Raw genomic sequence first — 18,261 nt, 5'->3', positions numbered from 1 at the left:
TGTCAGTGTCTGCAGTATCCCCTTGCAATTGGGAACTGTTCAGTCTGGGTGTCTTGGTATGGAGTCAGTGGGTAGAATGCAGTACAGAGCCCGTTGTGGGCAGCAGCCAGCCCTGCTAGTAGAGGCTGTGCTAAGGGCTGCATGAGCTACCCAGCTGCTTGCAGCCCTCCTTGTTTGTACACAGAGCCCCAAGGCCTGACAGCCCCTTCTAAGGAGCACTGTGCCATGGCCAAGGCACTGGCTGCAAGGTGTGCTTCAGCCAGCGCCCAGCGCTCTCCAGAGGTAGGGCTGGGGGCCATTCAAGCCCTGAGCTCTGTTCCTCTTTGCTCTGTCGTCTTGGACAAGTAGCTTGGGCCCAGTTCCTCTTCTGGGGGGGCGTGGAGACCCTTGCTGGAGAGTGAAAGGCATGGGCAGGTGTGGAGAGCCAAGCACAGACCCCATGAGCAGCATCCTTCCCTCTCCCCTGTTCTCCTCGGTATGAATTTGTATGTCTCTTCGACATAGATGGCTTCAAAGAGAATCTGTGGGCAGACAAGGTGGTTCTGTGAGTAAAGGTACTTACTACCCAGTTTGGAGGCCTAAGTTCCATTCTGAGACCCACAAGGCAAAAGGAGAAAACTGGTTCCCACTGACCTCCACACATGCCATAGCATTTCCCGTGAGTGCATGCATGTGTACACACACACACAGACACACACACACACACACACACACACACACTTTATTTTGAGACATTATCTCACCATATAGCCATGGCTGCCTTGGAATTATCTCTGTAGTCCAAGCTGGCTTTGAACTCACAAAGATAGGCTGCTTCCAGAGTCCTCGGATGAAATTCACGTGCCAAAGGGTCCAAACCCCTCTGTGTACCAACTGCAGAGATAGAGGCCCTTCTACCTGGCTTTTAGCTATGCTGTGGCCAGCACTGTGCCAGGCTGTCCCACACTGCACTTGTGTACAGACACACATGCTGATTCCCTCTGCTGTCTGTGCAAGCAGACATAGCCCCAAGGACCCATGCAGTGCGGGTGCTTTTGTTTCTGTTGGTTTCTGACAGTCTCACTGTACACACAGCACCGGCTGGCCTAGACCTCAGAACAGGAGCTCCTCCCTCTGACACAATGTGTGTCTTTGTGCTCTGAGTGCTTGGTACAGTGATTGTTTTCCTGCGAACAGAAGATTCACGGAGAGTCCACCCCATGAAATTCCTGCCAACTACACCCTGAGACCCTCCACGTCCAGGGACATTGGCATCTCCAGAGCTCAGAGGTCCCAACACTTCTTCTTATGGCCTTCTTGTCTGTGTGTCTTACCCTCAGGATTGTGAATTCCCAGCTGCCACCTTCCCTCACTGCCAAGGTCCTGCTTCATCACACTGTAGCTGCAGACCAGGTATGGTATGGCCATGCAGCCTGCTGGGAGGCTTACCAGAACACTCACCATCCAGCGTGGTGGGGCAGATTCCACGTGGTAGACAGTCTGGGGCACTTCTTCACTGACTCTGTCACAACTCTTCATCTGTTGGTATGGTCAAGAGTAAATGGGAGAAAAAGCAGGCACTTGCCCTGTGTGGTGGGCTTGGGCACTGGGTCTTTCAAGCCAGGCAGAGCTGTGTGCATTCAGCTCCCATTAGCATAGCCTTGATGGCAGTGAGCACACTGTGAAGAGTACATCCTTAAGTAGACAGGAAAACTGCTGGCCATGGCGCTGTCTGCTTCTTATGCCGGCCCTGGGAAGCTGAGGCAGGACAATCTTGAATGCAGAGCTACCCTGGGCTACATGCTAAGACTCTGTCAAAAACCAGACAGAAGGAAGGGAAGGAGGGAGGGAGGGAGGAAGGGAGGGAGGGAAGGAGGGAAGAAGGAAGGAAGGAAGGGAAGGAAGGAAGGGAGGGCCAGCAGCCCAGGGAAAAAATTGAGTTCATGTGCAGTCATTGTGTTTGTATGAGGAGCACACACAACCATCAAGAATGAAATTGCCCACAGGCAGGTGACTTAGTGGTGCAGGCCTTCAATCCCAGCAGGACTCCAAAGGCAGAGGCAGCAGAACTCTGTGAGTGTGAGGCCAGTCTGGTCTACAATGCAAGTCCAGGACAGCTAGAGCTAGACAGTGAGACTCCTGTCTTGGGAAGGGAGGAAGTGCCCGGGCAACAACGTAAGCCCACAGTTCTCACTACAGTTGCCATCTTCCCTGCCTGCCCCCACCCCCTCTCCTGCTCTACATAGAGGGTTGAATTTCTGATCCCTCTGCCTCATCTCCCCAATGCTGAGGCCCTAGGCTGAGCCACAGGCTTGTCTTGTTTGTGTATTTCTGTTTCAAACACTTCACTGGCCTCTCTCCCACCAAGAGAGTGAGCGGCCATGTGGAGCCTGGGAGGGTGATGGCTTCCTGTGGGTGGTGCGTCTGGAGGGCCACCTTCATGGTTGGCGTTTGGGAGCTTTAAGGACGATTCTGTCTGTCTCCCTTGACTCAGCTTCTGGGAATCCACACTGAGGGAGGACAGGGTTCCCATCCTTCTAGTAAAAGGAAAGCACCATGTGGGACTTGGCTGCCCAGAGGTGCCACAGGCTCTGGCTGCCGCTCCTGCTGCTGCTGCTGCTGCTGTAGGCTCTGGCTGCCGCTCCTGCTGCTGCTGCTGCTGCTGTAGGCTCTGGCTGCCGCTCCTGCTGCTGCTGTAGGCTCTGGCTGCCCCTGCTGCTGCTGCCGCTGCTGCTGCTGCTGTAGGCTCTGGCTGCCGCTCCTGCTGCTGCTGTAGGCTCTGGCTGCTCCTGCTGCTGCTGCTGCTGCTGTAGGCTCTGGCTGCTGCTGCTGCTGCTGCTGCTGCTGCTGCTGTAGGCTCTGGCTGCTCCTGCTGCTGCTGCCCAGTGCAACAGCGGTGGTCTGTGGCTGGGACAAGGGCTCATGGCCCCTAGAGTGGAAACACTTTCTCACCTGTACAGGGTGACTACTAGTTTCTAGTCTGTGGCTGAGGGTCAGCTGGTTTGCATGAGTTGCCGCAGACTTCCTCAGAGATTTTTCTAGTCCTAGTCAGAGATTTTACAGTGAGTGTAATTGCTTATGCAGTTGTAAATGGAACTACTGAATTTTACTAATGCCTCAAAGTAGTAAAAGGCATTTACTTCAAGGGGAAGTTCCCAGGTATTATTGGACTGTTAGCTTTAGAGTAAGAGATTACATAAGTTTGTTTGTTTATTCAGTGTTGCTGGGGAATGGACCCCAAGACCACTTGAGCTTTGCCACTGGGCTGTGTTCCCAGACTCTGTGGCTGTGCTCTACACTGGGTTCGCGAAGGTAGATTCGCGTGGGAACCCTTGCTCTGAACTCTCATGGGAGACACTTACTAGTTCTGAGCTGCTGCTGTGAAGCCTGAGTGGGCCCAGTTTTTGCCTCCTCCTGGCCTCTCAGAGCCAGTGGCCCTGCTCCATCTGCTGGGCTCTTGGGCCAGCCAGGGTCATTCCAGCTCCCTGGGCTTGGCTGAGTCCTGTGAGCAGACGGCGCCATGAGTTCTTGACGGTTATCAAGAGAGCGTGACGTCTGGTGCCAACCTAAGCATATGCTTGTTTCAGAGGCCGCCTGGAGCAGGAGCTGCCACACAGGAAACAGGTACGTGCTATGGTGGGCAGTGGTGGGCTGTGGTGGGCAGTGGTGGGCTGAGGTGGGCAGTGGTGGGCAGTGGTGGGCTGTGGTGGGCTGTGGTGGCAGTGGTGGGCAGTGATGGGCTGTGGTGGGCTGTGGTGGGCAGTGGTGGGCTGTGGCGGGCTGTGGTGGGCAGTGGTGGTGGGCAGTGGTGGGCTGTGGTGGGCTGTGGTGGGCTGTGGTGGGCTGTGGTGGGCAGTGGTGGGCTGTGGTGGGCAGTGTGGGCTGTGGTGGGCAGTGGTGGGCTGTGGTGGGCAGTGGTGGTGGGCTGTGGTGGGCAGTGGTGGGCTGTGGCGGGCAGTGGTGGGCTGTGGTGGGCAGTGGTGGGCTGTGGTGGGCAGTGTGGGCTGTGGTGGGCTGTGGTGGGCAGTGGTGGGCTGTGGTGGGCTGTGGTGGGCAGTGTGGGCTGTGGTGGGCTGTGGTGGGCTGTGGTAGGCTGTGGTGGGCAGTGGTGGGCTGTGGCGGGCAGTGGTGGGCTGTGGTGGGCAGTGGTGGTGGGCTGTGGTGGGCAGTGGTGGGCTGTGGCGGGCAGTGTGGGCTGTGGTGGGCAGTGGTAGGCTGTGGTGGGCAGTGGTGGGCTGTGGTGGGCAGTGGTGGGCTGTGGTGGGCAGTGGTGGTGGGCTGTGGTGGGCAGTGTGGGCTGTGGTGGGCTGTGGTAGGCTGTGGTGGGCTGTGGTGGGCAGTGGTGGGCTGTGGTGGGCAGTGGTGGGCTGTGGTGGGCAGTGTGGGCTGTGGTGGGCTGTGGTAGGCTGTGGTGGGCTGTGGTGGGCTGTGGTGGGCAGTGGTGGGGCTGTCTTCCTCCTGGGTGAGTCAGAGAGAACTGGACCAGCTCCTGTGTGGATTTCCTCCATGTCAGCAGCAGGGTCTAGGACAGCTGTAAGGACAGTTGGCCTGCAGCACCTTGATCTTTAAGGACATGGTTTGGGGCATGCCCCCCTGTGACTCCATCTGTGACATTGCTTAGTTCATGTCCAGTGTGTAGTGATGGAGAGAGGAAGGAAGCTGGTGTCGCCATCTCTTCAGGATGAGGTGGCATCCCCAAGGGGCTCTGGCCTCATTCTGAAGCCTCATTTGGCCGAGTCCTTAGCAAGCTGGAAACCGTTCTTACAGTGCGTCTTGTCTATAGCTCCCTTCTCCCCTCTCCTCGCTGCACTGCAGCTCTGGCCAGGCGGCCTCGTTCTGGGGTCCTGCCCATGTTGCTTTCTCTGCAGGACCAGCATTACCCCCTGCCGTGCAGATCACCCCTGTTTTCCTGAGTGAGGAGGAGGTGGCCAGCCTCCATGAGTTCCCAGTAGAGCATGACCCTCGGTAGGTTTGGGCTTCCCAGGGCTTCTCACAGTGTGAGTTCCTCCCTTGTCTCCTCCCTGCTTGTCCGTGTTGATCAGCAGTATCCTGGCATCAGGGCATGGAGCAAGCTAAGTGTGGACTGAGTGTGGAGCCAGGGTCTCAGGGGCCTTGAGCTGTGTGTGACTTACTGCGGCCAGCCCCGAGGACCAGTTATTGTCTCTCTTTACTTTCCTTGTTTAACCACTGTGGCATCTTGAGCTCTCTAGACACAGACATATACTTGCCATCAATGCCTGTGCCTTTCAGAGGATCAGAGCCTCAGTGTCCCCATGGAGGCCTTTGTCCCACATTTGCTGATGCGACATCTCTTCTGTTTGCCAGACTGGAGGAAAGTTCATTTCAGTGCCCTCCCTGGGATCAAAGCACCCCTACTGGGGCGGAAGATGCCTGGACATCAGCCACCGTCCTGGAGCCCACACCATGTGGTGGAGGACACTCACCTAGGCTTGAGCAGGAGCGTGCTGGGCCCACAGGACTGTGCACCGAGGCCTGTGACCGGAGCTCTGATCTCAGTGGCAGGCTGCAGAGGGAACTGTGTCTCTCCCAAGAACTGGACTTGTCTGCAATGCACCTTTCTGAGGCTCAGGACGCATTCCCGCCTGTGCCTGCCTCGTGTGATCTGCAGGCTCTCTGCGTCAGCCGGGACACCCCCACACTACCTGAAGACACAGCCATTTGCAGCTGCCTGGACCCTTCCCCTCTTGAGAGGCCACCCGAGGGCGGAAGCCTGGAGGCGCTTGCAGACCTTCCCCTCACCCATGGCCACACCCACGTTCCTGGCACAGAACCTCTCCCCAGCAGCAGAACTATGGTACTTCTTCCCCAACATCCTGAGGGTGTAGAGCCCGGTGTGGAGCCCTGTGGGAGTGGAGCTCAGGACAGACTCCCAGCCCTGGCACGCAGTTCCCACTCGGCTGACTCTCAGGGCCCTAGCCCCTCTGCAGACAGAACTGGCTTCAATCCATCCCCATCTGGGCCCCATGCAGGGCTCATGCCCATGAACCTCTACACTCACAGTGTGAACGGACTAGTGCTGTCCTTGCTGGCCAAAGAGACTCTTGGCAGTGATACTGCAGCCATTGAGGAGGTGGTGAGTGTCCCCTGGCTCCTTTGTACCCTCACTTTCCCCTAGAATGTGGACCAGCCAGTGCCCACTTCCCTGAGGTGCCCACTTCCCTGAGGGCGTGTAAGCCACACATGCGTCACATCACTGTAACCACACATGTGTGATATCATTGTAGCCACACACACATGACGTCACTGTAGCCACACATGCGTGACATCACTGTAGCCACACATGCGTGACGTCACTGTAGCCATACATGTGTGACGTCACTGTAACAGGCAGACAGGCTCTGGGCTTTTCCTTTCCTGCTTCCTGCTGGAGCCCAGGTGTTGGAGAAGGTAGAGCTGAGTGTGAGTGACAGCTCCTCCCTTGGTGCCATGTTTCCAGCAGCAGTGGTCAGCTTCCCATTCTGAGGTAGCAAGGCCACACGGGCAAGGCCAGTCTGCCCAGCTCCTGGCCCAGCTCCTGGCTGAGGCAGCACAGGCACTGCAGCGGCATCAGTGTTGTGAAGCACATGGCAGCCTGGGGTGGGGGCCTCACGTGGGGACTTGGTGCTCCTTCCCAGAGTACATTTGGAATCCAAACTGGCGGTACAGGCTCTGTAGCTGGCCTTGGCTACTTTGTGGGTTCTTCTTTTCCCTCCCTCCTTTATCCCCCCCCCCCCTGCTTTCACTGCCTCACACTGGATAGGAGAGAAATGAGGGGAGAGTGGAGAGAAAGATACAGGGAGAGGGGGAGGGAAAGAAAGAGGGGAGAGAGGGGGAAGGGGAGAGAGAGAGGAAGAGAGAGAGATTCCTGAATCTAATTTCTTTCCTTTTGTTTCTTCTTTGAAGATAGCTACTAACAAACTACAATCCGCCCTACTAAGCGACCAACACCCACCCACCCACCTCTTGGGGCCTTCACATTTCTCTCTGAAAAGTACCAAAATTCCAAAAGTCTCATGCTGCAGAAATTATCTGCAGTAGACAAAACCATGCTTTTGCTAGAGCACCAGTCAAGTCATGGTCAGCTGCTGCGGACCATCCGAGCAGCCCCACATCTCCACCTGGGCAGTTTTATAATATTTCTGTGCTTTTTTTTTTTTCAAACCAGAATTCCAGAATTCTCAAAAATGTCGCTACAGGGCTGTTTTTGAATAACCACTTTCCTGAAGCAGTGAACTGAGCTCTAGGGTCTAGGCTGGCGATAGAGTTGCCATGGTGACAGCCTCACTATAGTTGGCAGGAAGAGAAGTTGCTGAGGGCAAATTGTGTTCTGGGGCTCCACTTGTTTCTCTTCTTAAACCCACATTATTCTGAGGCAGTCTCATTGGCATGCAGGCCATGTGGCCCTGCACTAAGGAGCTGGTCACCTTGGAGCCAGGACAGGCTGCCTGGCACCTTCTGTTCCACAGACCCTGCCCGCAGCCCAGAATGGAGGCTCTCTGTATGTCCTCATTTCATGTGGCCGTGATAACATGGCTGCGTCCACCTCTGCTTTAGTGTAACAGAGGGTACTGGCTGCCACTTCACACAGGGCAGCCCTGGGCCTTCCTTCCCCTCAGATCTCACCATGCTGGACCTCAGGAGTGTTGCCTTGAAGGCCTGGTGTTTGGATGCAGCAAAATAGACAGAATCCTCTCTCTTTGCCTCTGCCCCTTCTGAAGAGACCCAGCCCAGGCTGCCTTGGGGAGGGGTGGTCTGCATGTTATATGTGTTTGATGTGTCCTGGAAGGCAGGCCCCACAACTCCTTCCTGGGAAGAGAAGTCATGCAAGAGGCAGGTCTAGAGTTTCCCCTGCCTCTCACTGCCCTGCCCTCACCTCTGTCCCCAGGTTAATCTGCCCTTGCAGAAAGGTTGGAAGGGGAGAGGAGCAGGTTCAGGCCTCTGCAGCCTCCGCTGTGGGAGGTGTCTGTCAAGGCCAGCCACATGGTGCCCACCACAGCCTCCAGCTTACCTGTGCTTGTTGCTGGTTAGCCCAGGAAATGGGATGCAGGGCATGGGAAACAAGAGTTATCAGTGCTTTCTGGAGGAGAGAGCTAAGAGCTGAGCAGTGAGCTGGTCTAGAATGGATTTGAACCACAGACCCCAAGTCAGCTCTGTAGGAGACCTTTCGTTATTGTCCCTGTCTTAGATAGAAAGTGCATCCCTTGGCTTCGCTGCGGCTTTCCTGCTGCTTTCTGGAGGCAACCAGAGTCTCTGCAGAGTGGTCCCACAGGATGGCGGATGGAGGCACAGCCCTTGGAAGAGGCTGAGTTCCTGTGGATCTCTCAGGGCTGGCAGGAGGCGGCCCAGGGGGTGATTGGGAAGAGAATGTAGCTGTGCTGTCGAGGGGAAGTGCAGGAGGATCCCACCAGGCACTTAGAATCTCTGGGCCTGGCTTTCAGCCCTGCACACATGATAGTTACATGGACTATGGATTTCCACTGCATCAGGGTTGTGTTAGAGGCGATGCCCACTTGAAGTCAGGGTGGGAGCACCTAGTGAGATGCTCAGTGGAGAAGCTTCCTATCTCAACCATGTAGGCTGCGTGCACACTGTTCCAGCCCACAGTGCTCAGTCACCCGCCCTCAGATGCAGTGTGGACTGAAGTCAGATGCCTCCATCTCCTCGGGCCATTCCAAGATCATGCTGCGTATCCAGTCAGTGGGCTTTTTATTCAGGTACCCAGAAGGCAGGCATTCTCAGTTTTGCAAGCTCTGCAGCTTTGTGTGGTTCAAAACCAGGCAGTGTGTGAGTGGTGTGACCTTCAGTGGCCACCCCGTAGACTCATCACGTGTCACAGTAAATACGGTAACAGTTGCTGATCAGTACACATGCAGGTCACCTGTTGTACCCATGGCAGCACCTAGTCATCAGTGAGAAGCCTCCTCCACAGGTCAGGCCTTGTGCTGCTCTGTGGTTAAGCAACTCTACCTTGACTGCAAGCTAAGCAGAACATTAGCAGGAACAGGATACAGTTGGCTCACTTTCCTCTCCCTTGTCAGCAACTTGAGGTGGGTGGCTGTTATCAGGTCCCTGAGGTCCAGAAGGTGGGGTGTGGCTGCGTGTCAAGCTCCCCTGGGTGTTCCAGTGTCTTTCCTACCCTCAGGCACATACAACTTTCAAACCTAGGCTCGTTCGTTCATGTCTGCTAACCCAGTATTGGTGAGCTCTTGACCGTCAGTGACAGAGGTGGCTCTGCCTGTACCTGCTTTCTCAGCTGTGCCCTCTCAGGGGAAGCCAGTGGCTCAAGTGCCTGGCACTGGCTGTGTTCACCCAGTGGCTCACTCTCTGAAATCTGTTCACACACTCCTTCCTTGCTGGAGCTCCAAGAGTGTGTGGCCCCTTCCTATAGCCTTTTCAGCTCATGTCCCTCCCCAAGCCCTGAGCACAGGCCACAGGACCAGCATTCCTCTGTCTCCTGGAAGCTGTACTTGCTTCATGGGAGAGATCAATTCACAGTGAGCCTCACCCAGGCCATGCTGGTGTTGGGGAACACTGGAACACCAGGCCACCATTACTGTTAAAACAGACAGTCCCAGAATTGGAGAGACAACTTGGGCTCAGAGCAGTTCTTGATGCTTGTTCAGAGGCCCTGAGTGCAATGGCAGCACCCACAGAGGACAGTTCAGTCACCTGGAACCCCTGTTGAAGGGCACTGTTGCCCTCATCTGAGTTGCATGTACACCACATACCACATGAGGAGAAGGGGCCGGGGGAGGGATGGGGGGGAACACCTATAATCCAAGCAGTCAGGAGGAGGAGGAGGCAGAAGCTTTCCACAGGTTAGATCGGCCTGGTCTTCACAGTGAGTTCCAAGCCAGTCGGCTCTACAGAGAGAAGGCCTGTCTCAAACAAACAAGCAGCAGATGAGTGTAACAATCTTTTAGGAGACAGTGCCTGGCTATTTTTGCTAGGTGACCATTGAGGCATTATCTAGGTGTTTACCTTTCAACTGTGACCAGGTCCAGCCTATGACCCACTCCCATCCCTTCTGCAGTACCACAGCAGCCTGGCATCACTGAATGGGCTGGAAGTCCATCTGAAGGAGACACTGCCCAGAGATGAGACTAGCCCCACAGGTAGCACATACAACTTCCTGCATTATGACCGCATCCAGAGCGTACTCTCAGGTAAGGGACAGGTACAGACACCAGCTCCTCGTGGGTGGGGGGAAAACCCAGCCCCAGTCATAGCAGTGCTACAGCTCATAGCATACAGCACATAGCACTCTGCCAGGCAGTGGCCCCTGAGCTCACTGACACACGTCCTTTGCGCCTTTCTTGTTGCTGTTTCCCCAGTGAGAACTCACCCGCGGTAAGGAGAGCCCAGTGAGGAGCTGGTGTGGCTTGCAGTGGGGCTAGCAGTGCTTTCTCCCAAGGTAGCGGTAGGGCGGTAATATGGACTGAGGGCCCACACTCAAGCTCCAGCCTCACCGCCCCACCCCCTCCACTCAGGACTGGGCACAAGGAGTCAGGCAGGGCTGCCATTCACCACCTCTGTCTCCTCCTGAAGCCAACCTGCCCCTGGTGGCTGCTCCCCAGAACCGCCGGTTTCTGCAGGCTGTCAACCTCATGCACTCCGACTTTGCCCAGCTGCCTATGCTGTATGAGATGACCATCAGGTGAGCCTCTGAACCCCTCTTCTAGCAGCCCCTCACAGTTCCACTCACTGGGGTACTTCCCAGGCCTGGCTGGTCCCTTTAGAGGCCATTCTTCCATGCTTGTCTGGGTCAGATTACGATAATGGCAGTGCCCTAAGTCCTCACCATCACAGAGGGCAGGGCCGCACCATTCCTGAGGGTGGGCCAGACAACACTACGGGGTTCTAATTACAAACAAAGCTCACTGTGCAGACACTTCAGAATCAGACATTTCTCCACTGCCCATCACCCACAGAGCCCACCTGTGGCACCATTCGGAGGCACTGCTGTCTCGGTTTCCACTATCTGTGACTGACACCGACAACATGGGCTCCATTTCCTTCCTGTTGTCATGCTACCTAATCTTCAGGTGTCTGTCACCATCTGTGGATTATTTCTGAAGCCAGATGTTAAAACAAGCTGTCCTTTCTCTCCATGCTTTCTGAAGCTAGCAGAAAGTCTAGATGGCTGGAGGGAGAACCTCCTCTGCCTCTGTTGGCCTGTGGCTCTCGGAACTGGCCACGAAAGGACTCTTCACTCATTCAGAGTGAGAAATGTGAGCACGTGTGGGGACAGTGACATCCCAGGTCACTCTCTCACAGAGCAGAAGGCCAGGGTCTGACCCCAGGCCTCCATGGCTGTGCAGTGCGTGCTCTTTCCCCACAGGTCCCAGTAGCGGGGTGAGAACTGTGGATCTGGGCTCAGTGGGGCACACAGAGCCTGCCACACGGATGCCCGCCAGCTGTCTGGCCTGGAATCATCTGCTGCTGGTGACAGCTGGCAGCCTAAGTGTGACTTGCATCTGAAGCCACTGCCCTGGGATGTGGTGTGCTGAGTGTGGCTGTGGACAGGGAATCGGCACCAACCGTATGTTGACACCTGCCCCACGCCAGCTTCTTAGAGCCAAGAGGGTTCAGTGTGAGCTTGAGCCCAGGGCAGGTGTGTGCTGGGTGGCTTCTTACCACAGCAATGCAGACACAGCTCCTTGGCACATAGACCCCTGTGGGTTCTAGTAAAGCCAGGGGCTCCTTGCTTGCCAGCAGGAGGGCTGGCATTGCCCCACAGGAGTGACTGGGGAGAGGGGGATTCCCACCAGGCTCCACTCCCTTTGAGGCTCGAGAGGAAACTTCTAGATGTCTCCGGGGGCTTAAAACCCCTCATCCAACAGGAGACAGCTGAAGGACAGAGCCCTAGCAGCCCTGACCCCACTATCAATAGAATTAGGGAAGCTGAGTCTTGGTGGGCTTGAGGCAGGAAGAGTATAGAGGCCAGGGGGGACCAGGGGGAGGTTGACAGGTGAGGATCTCTTCTTGGATCCTGTGCCCTGCCAGGGAAGGACTCAGCTGAGACACAGTTTAAGATGAAGTTTACTTCACAAAGTGGAGAAGTTGGGGCAGTCTCTCCTGAAAGTGGGGGAGCATCATAGTGGATGCTGATTGTGGGGTTTTGTGTGTGTGTGTGTGTGTGTGTGTGTGTGTGTGTGTGTGTGTGTGTGTGTGTGATGTGACACAAGTGTCTCTGTGTGTGCACATGCATCAATGTGTGATGTGTGTGCATGTGTGTGTGTGCATATGTTTTTATGAAGGTTAAAGGACAGCTTGCAGGAGTCGGGCCCCACTTCTATCATGAGGTTTCAGGGGTGGAGTTGAGGTTGTCAAGCTCCCTCTGGCCCCATTTTGTGGATTTGTAAAGGTGTTCTTATGAACTTTATGAGATTGGTGTCATACTCATGGGGTAAGGTAACCCTTTTTTCTCCCCAAATTTCCCCTTTAGGGTATTTATTTGCAGGTTTTAGGGAAAGATCACAGGGGTGTGGGGGATCAAATCTGCAGTGCAAATGGATGTGGTGGATGTTGACCCTTGGGCAGTGTGCATGTGTGTGTGGGACACCTCTGTCCTAGTTTCTGAGCAGCATGGCTTCAAGGACACGGTGCAGATGAGCAGCAAGCTGTCAGGAGCTCCGCTACCAATATGCAGCTGGGGTTTCCTTGGTTACCCAACACCTACCCTCTGGAATCCCTATCACAGGTCCTCCTCTGTGCAGCGCTCCATCCCTCTGTCAACCTGAGAGCCCAGGTTTCCTGCTTCCTGACAGGCTCCAGGCTCCTTGGCTGGTGGGTGGGACAGTCCCTCCTACTGTGAGGAGTGAAGGCCCAGAGCAGGGCTCTGGCTCTGCTGCAACCACCTCAGACCCAGAGCTGAAAAGACAAGAAGACAGTTGTTACCCAGGCTTGAAGGTCAAAGCAACAGTCGAGCTACAGCAGGCATTAGTGGTGTTGGGGTGGCCAGCTAGGGCCCCCAGCCACCCCTGAGCCATTGTCCTGTTTCCTCCCGATAGGAATGCCTCCACAGCTGTGTACGCCTGCAGCAACCCTGCCCAGGAGACCTACTTCCAGCAGCTGGCACCCACTGCCCGCAGCTCTGGTTTCCCGAACCCTCAGGATTGTGCCTTCAGCCTCTCGGGCAAAGCCAAGCAGAAGCTGCTGAAGCATGGGGTAAACCTGCTGTGAGCTGGGTGCAGCCGGTCTGCTGTCAGGGGGCCGTGTCCCCAGTGCTAACGGTCTGCTGTCAGGGGGCCATGTCCCCAGTGCTAACGGTCTGCTGTCACGGGGCCGTGTCCCCAGTGCTAACGGTTGAGCAGGACCTTGCTCTTCAGTGGCAGCTGCATGAAACTGAGTGGGCTCAGGCTCTGTCATGTGCGAGTGACTGGAGTACAGTGCAGAGCAGGCTGCAGGCTCAGGAAGGCAGCTGCAGGAGTCTCAGCTGACTTTACTTGCGGTACCCATGGTGCTTTGCAACCTTATGGTGCTGAGTTCCAGGCTTATGAAGCAGATTCCCAAAGGTTCAAAAATAAAATGACCAAACTGAGCTCTGAGTAACTGACTAGCATTTATTTCTGTGACAGAGTAAAGGTCAGTGTGGACGCGGAGTGTGCCTGTGCAGTCTCTTTCATTGCCCCTTCTCCATACAGAATTCTAAAGTCGCCGTTAGAGCACAGAGCCTCTGCATAGAACCCATACACACAGACCTGTAGACTGACCTCACCTCAGGTGATGGGCAGCACCAACCCCACAAGCCTGCTGTGCAGGGAGTGTCTGTACTATGCTGTAGAGACTGTGCATGGTGGCGAGATGGGAATTCTTTCCCCATATTCCCTGGCCTCACAGGTACAGAACTCATGGATCTGGAGGGCTGCCTGTATGTTTCCCCATGGACTGTACACACCAGTGTGCTTGTCAGTGGCGATACACACCACAGTGATCTCCAGTCTTCCATGATTGTCCTGCTTCCAATCAGGCACAGGTATATTGATCTCCGCCCCTGACCAGTTCTGGAAAGAAACTCATTCTGAGTTTGTTGCCAGTTCTCAGGAAGCCTCATGATTAATTTACAGCTTGTTCTGACAGAGGTGCACTGCACAGCATGCTCTCCCTTCTGCTAACTGGTGCTAAGTCCTGGTGCTGACCTTGGTGAGCAACAGCCTATGGTATGGCTGGAGTTCGGTACTCAGGAGTGCAGAGGCACTGAATCTTCCTGCTCGTGGCACTACCAACTACCGTGTTTGAGGATCCTTCCAGAAAGCTATCTCAAGGAATGTCACCGGCCTCCCTCTGCTGTCTGTAAACCATAGCCTCTCCCGTCCACCCTAGCAGGGTGACTTTGAACCCACCAGTCAGTGCCTTCTACTAAAACAGCTGATTTTAAGGACCAGTGCTGGGCAGCTGAGTACCTCCCATGAGCTTATTCTAAATCCAGTTGTAACAGGATGAGGTATGGCTTGAGCACCACTGGGTGAGAAGCCCTGAATGGAGGTTCTTTTAAAAAAATCCTCGGGAGCTTTTCTATAAGTCAGGAACACCGACCCTCTTCAGCATGGACATCTCGAGTGGTTAGTGTGTGTGTGTGTGTGTGTGTGTGTGTGTGTGTGTGTTACATGTGTGGAGGACAGAGAAGGACATGGTGTGTTCTGTAATTCCCCACCTTATTCCTTTGAGACACAGCTTCACCAACCTGGCTGTTCAGTGCCGTGGTTGCCGTCATGTGCATGTGTGGGTTGGTGAACTCTTTATGAGGGTACTGGGTTCTGAATTTGGGTCTTCAGGCTTGCACTGTGTGCTTGCTCTTACCCGCTAAGCCACCTGAGTGTCTACACCTGTAATCCCAGCTCTGAGGAGAGGCAGGAAGATGCATGTTCGGGGCTGCCTGAACTACTGTGCGAGCTCACTGCCAGCCAGCCTCTCCAGGGTGTGGATGGGCAGGACTGGGGAAGTTATATGAAGGCCCCTTCCTCCCCATTCCTGGTCACAGCCAGGCAGGCCTCCTGCTGCCTGAAGCAGGGGGGCTGCTCGACATTAACAGTTTTTAGGGGATGATGATGATTATTTTGTGGTTTCTATATGTAAGCTGTTTGCCACTTACACCAAAATGAGTCTTGGGAATTACTCCCCTTGGGTCTGCAGGACCCCTGGCCCCTTACCCCAGGGCTAACATAGGAATTCAGGTCCTGAACTGCTGCAGGCATTCGATTTGCTCTGTCAAGGGGGATACCTGATACTGCTCCCACAATCTCTAGTGGCTGTCCTGGAGGCTGCTGGGAAAGAAGATCCACCCCCAGCTTTCTGCTCCAGCATCCTAGGTGTCTGGCCTTGCAGGACAGCTTGTATATGGCCCCAGTCCCACATTGTTAAAATCACCCTCTAAAAGTGGGATGTTCCCAGAGCAGAGGCTCTGCCTGGTCTATGGCAGACTCACATTGTACTAGGTGAACCCCAGGCCCTCCATGGTAGTGCTAGGGGCCAGTGTCTGCAGGAGAGCTCTATCCTCAGTTGCATAGTTGACACCCAGAATGTCACCGTGTGCCTGAATAAAAGATCCCACACACTGTCCACAGTAGAAACCACAGGGGATTGAGAACACCAAACCTTGCTAGGGGCAGTTCCTTGCCCCACTCTGAACTGTGGGGCACTGTTCCCAGGAGAGATTCATCTGGCCATCAATTCCCACGAGGGAAATGACCTGGGCCCCCGGGAAACAATCCAGTCACATCACTTCCAAGTGACACGTGTGGAAACAGTCCTGTGGTGCCATGGTGTCCAGGCAGACCCTAAGTGCCATTCTTGGTGCATTCAGGGAGGCTGAGGGGGAAGCCAATGGCCACTGGGTACCAGGAACCGGTGAACAGACCTGCTTGAGTGAAGAGGCCCAGATAGACTCCTGCCCTCCAGAGCTGTGAGAGGGAATTCTGGATGTCCAAGCCAACGTACAGTCATCGGTTACGGGCGCTGCAGGATTCTGCCACACCTATGTATCGGCAGACCGGATGCTGAGTGTGAAGAGGGGCTAGGTAGGTAGCTCGTGGGAGAGGCAGGCCTGGTGAGGACGCTGAGGAGCCAGCCTATCAAAGGAGCTTCAGCACGAAAGGCTCTGCCTGTCCTTGGCTGGGAGGTCACCACTCCCAAGTGGGCAGAAAGCAGGGAGAGCAGTGGCGACAGGGCTTCCTGAAGGCTGTGGCTGTCATTGGGGAGGGCTTGTGGCCCACAGCCCAGAGAGGATGCACAGTAAGTGACAGACCTAGCAGTAGACAAAGGAGCCAGTCTACTTGATGGATGACAGGTGCCTACCATCTTGAGATGCAGTTCCGGGGAGTCATGCACCAGGGTGCTCACAGTCTGCACCCACCTTCTGCCCAGTATACACACCTGCTCCCAGCCCTCAACTGCTGGCTCCCGAGGGGAGAGTGGCCAGTGTTCTTCCTGTGTGTCTTTGACTCCTGCGTGAAAACTGCTGAGTGGCAGTCCCTCTCTGTCCCACCTTTCCACAGTCAGGCCCCAGCATGCCAAGGTAATGGCTCAGGGCTCTGGCCAGAGGCCTGTGGAGGCACTGTACTCACCCCACTCCCCAGGCGCCAAGCTGGTGCCGGCATCAGCCTGGGCTCTCGTTACAGCGCTTATTACCAGGGACAGTGAGAAGCTATTATCGTGTCCTGTGTCTCTCCATCCCCCACACTGCCACCCCCGAGCCCCACTCCCGGTCAGCTTGCTCAATGTCTTTGTCTTCTTGCCAAAGTCTAGAAGATGCTGGCCCTCCAGGCACCCCAGTAAAAGGCATTCTGGGAGCGTCTAGGAAGGACATCAGCTGTTTGGGGCCTCCGTACCAAGGTGGGGCCTGGGTATATGTCCACGCCTTAGGAGATGGGCAATACACAGGCTCCAGCAGGACACCCAAATCTGAACTGGAGATTACACGGGGGTGGGGGTGGGGGGTGGGGTAGCCATCCTAGCACCTTAAACTGCCTCGGGATGGCTACATTGTAAATCGGATGGCTACATTTTAACTCGCATCAGAAGAGGCTATGTGAGTCTTTGCTGAGGAGAAACACAAAGAGCAGGCATCCCCAGCACCACAGCTGAGCTGGGACGGAGCTCAGGCCTCACACAGCTTGGGTCAGTGGTAGAGCCCCTCCCTAGACTCCTCCAGCAAGGGGCTGGGGGCATAGCTCAGTGGCAAAGCACCTGCCCAGTACAGGATTAGAAGGCAGCTGAATGGTGAACTGGGTGCCTAGAATCCTACCCGTAGGTGTAAATCAACAGTAATGTTTGCCCAGCATGCATGCAGCCCTAGATTCCCCAGCCGTGCAACAAACCAGACGAAAACCCCTAAGCAGTCACCATGAACTCGAGGTCAGCTCCCACGTGGGAAGAAGTGGAGTTAGGGAGAGAGGTAGGAGGGAGGTGACCAGAAGGTCCCATATGGACGCCTCCTGCCACCTAGCACCACAGTCAGCTTGAGTGTGTCCATGGCCATCTGTCAGCAGCTCTACGTGGCCTCTTTCTGTCCCCGTTCGCTGTGTTTACATCTGGCAAGCAGCAGTCAGCTAAGGAGTAAATGTCGGGGAAGCCTGCTGGCTCCGGTGCCTGCAGCGAAGCGGGGATCCTTAGAAAAGCCTCGGCCCCTAGCCTACACACATTAGTGCATGTGTGTACCTGCACAGGCCCTCTCGTCCTCAGAATGCTGACATCATACTGCCTGATGAAAAAAAGTCAGGCTAAGCTAATGAAGCAAGCAGGAGACTCATGCCAAGGACAAGACTGAGTGGGTTGGGACTTCTGGTGGCTCAGGACAGAAAGCACCACTCAAACTTGGCTCAGTAATCGGTGCGGTGTCTTTGCCTGTGAAGCCTCAAAGTCAACAGGCAGGTTTGGCTTCAAGCATAGCTGCCCCAGGATGCCGATGGACTCCACAGTGGGACCGGCCAGTCTTCTGCAGTTCCTATGTGGGCATCTTGGCTGTCTTTTGCTCAATAGTCCCAGCATAAGAACTTGGGTGCCGCACACCCAACCCTGACATAACAGGATGGGAATTCAGGATTCTGGTTGGTCAGGACCAGTCCAGCCCTCAAATCGAAACTTGCCAGGCTCTTAGGGTTTTGCGTGGGGATCAGTGGTAGGGGGTTTGGCTAGCATGTACAAGACCGTAAGATCCATCCCCAGCACTGAGAGCAAATACAAGCAACCCAGTGCCCAGGAGGCTGTCCTTCCTCCTTCCCTTCTTGGTAATCTGTGGCTCTGCTATGCAAAGGGATCCCATGCCTGTCCAGGTCCTATCCG

The 18,261-nt window shown here is 55.3% G+C and overlaps 1 protein-coding gene across 11 annotated transcripts in view; it reads left to right on the top strand.

The window, feature by feature from the left end:
• Hps4 (HPS4, biogenesis of lysosomal organelles complex 3 subunit 2) overlaps nucleotides 1-13,583 on the top strand; it is a 30,758-nt gene extending 17,175 nt beyond the window's left edge. For 6 of the 11 annotated variants that reach the window (XM_039089506.2, XM_006249544.4, XM_006249542.5 and 3 more), the window contains exons 8-14: nucleotides 1,320-1,392; nucleotides 3,567-3,603; nucleotides 4,848-4,944; nucleotides 5,305-6,073; nucleotides 10,013-10,145; nucleotides 10,528-10,636; nucleotides 12,993-13,522. In XM_039089506.2, coding sequence (XP_038945434.1) covers nucleotides 1,320-1,392; nucleotides 3,567-3,603; nucleotides 4,848-4,944; nucleotides 5,305-6,073; nucleotides 10,013-10,145; nucleotides 10,528-10,636; nucleotides 12,993-13,164 — 1,390 coding nt within the window. In that variant the 3' untranslated portion in view covers nucleotides 13,165-13,522. Of the gene's footprint in view, nucleotides 1-1,319; nucleotides 1,393-3,566; nucleotides 3,604-4,847; nucleotides 4,945-5,304; nucleotides 6,074-10,012; nucleotides 10,146-10,313 lie in introns of all 11 variants that reach the window. The other 5 variants (XR_358770.5, NM_001107148.3, XM_063271364.1 and 2 more) reach the window with 5 other exon arrangements.
• Nucleotides 13,584-18,261: the final 4,678 nt, after the last annotated feature.

The sequence above is a fragment of the Rattus norvegicus genome, chromosome 12 (genome assembly GCF_036323735.1).
Source record: "Rattus norvegicus strain BN/NHsdMcwi chromosome 12, GRCr8, whole genome shotgun sequence".
Lineage (NCBI taxonomy): Eukaryota > Metazoa > Chordata > Mammalia > Rodentia > Muridae > Rattus > Rattus norvegicus.
Note: the sequence above shows the minus strand (reverse complement) of the source record. Positions and strands in the feature narration are given on the sequence as shown.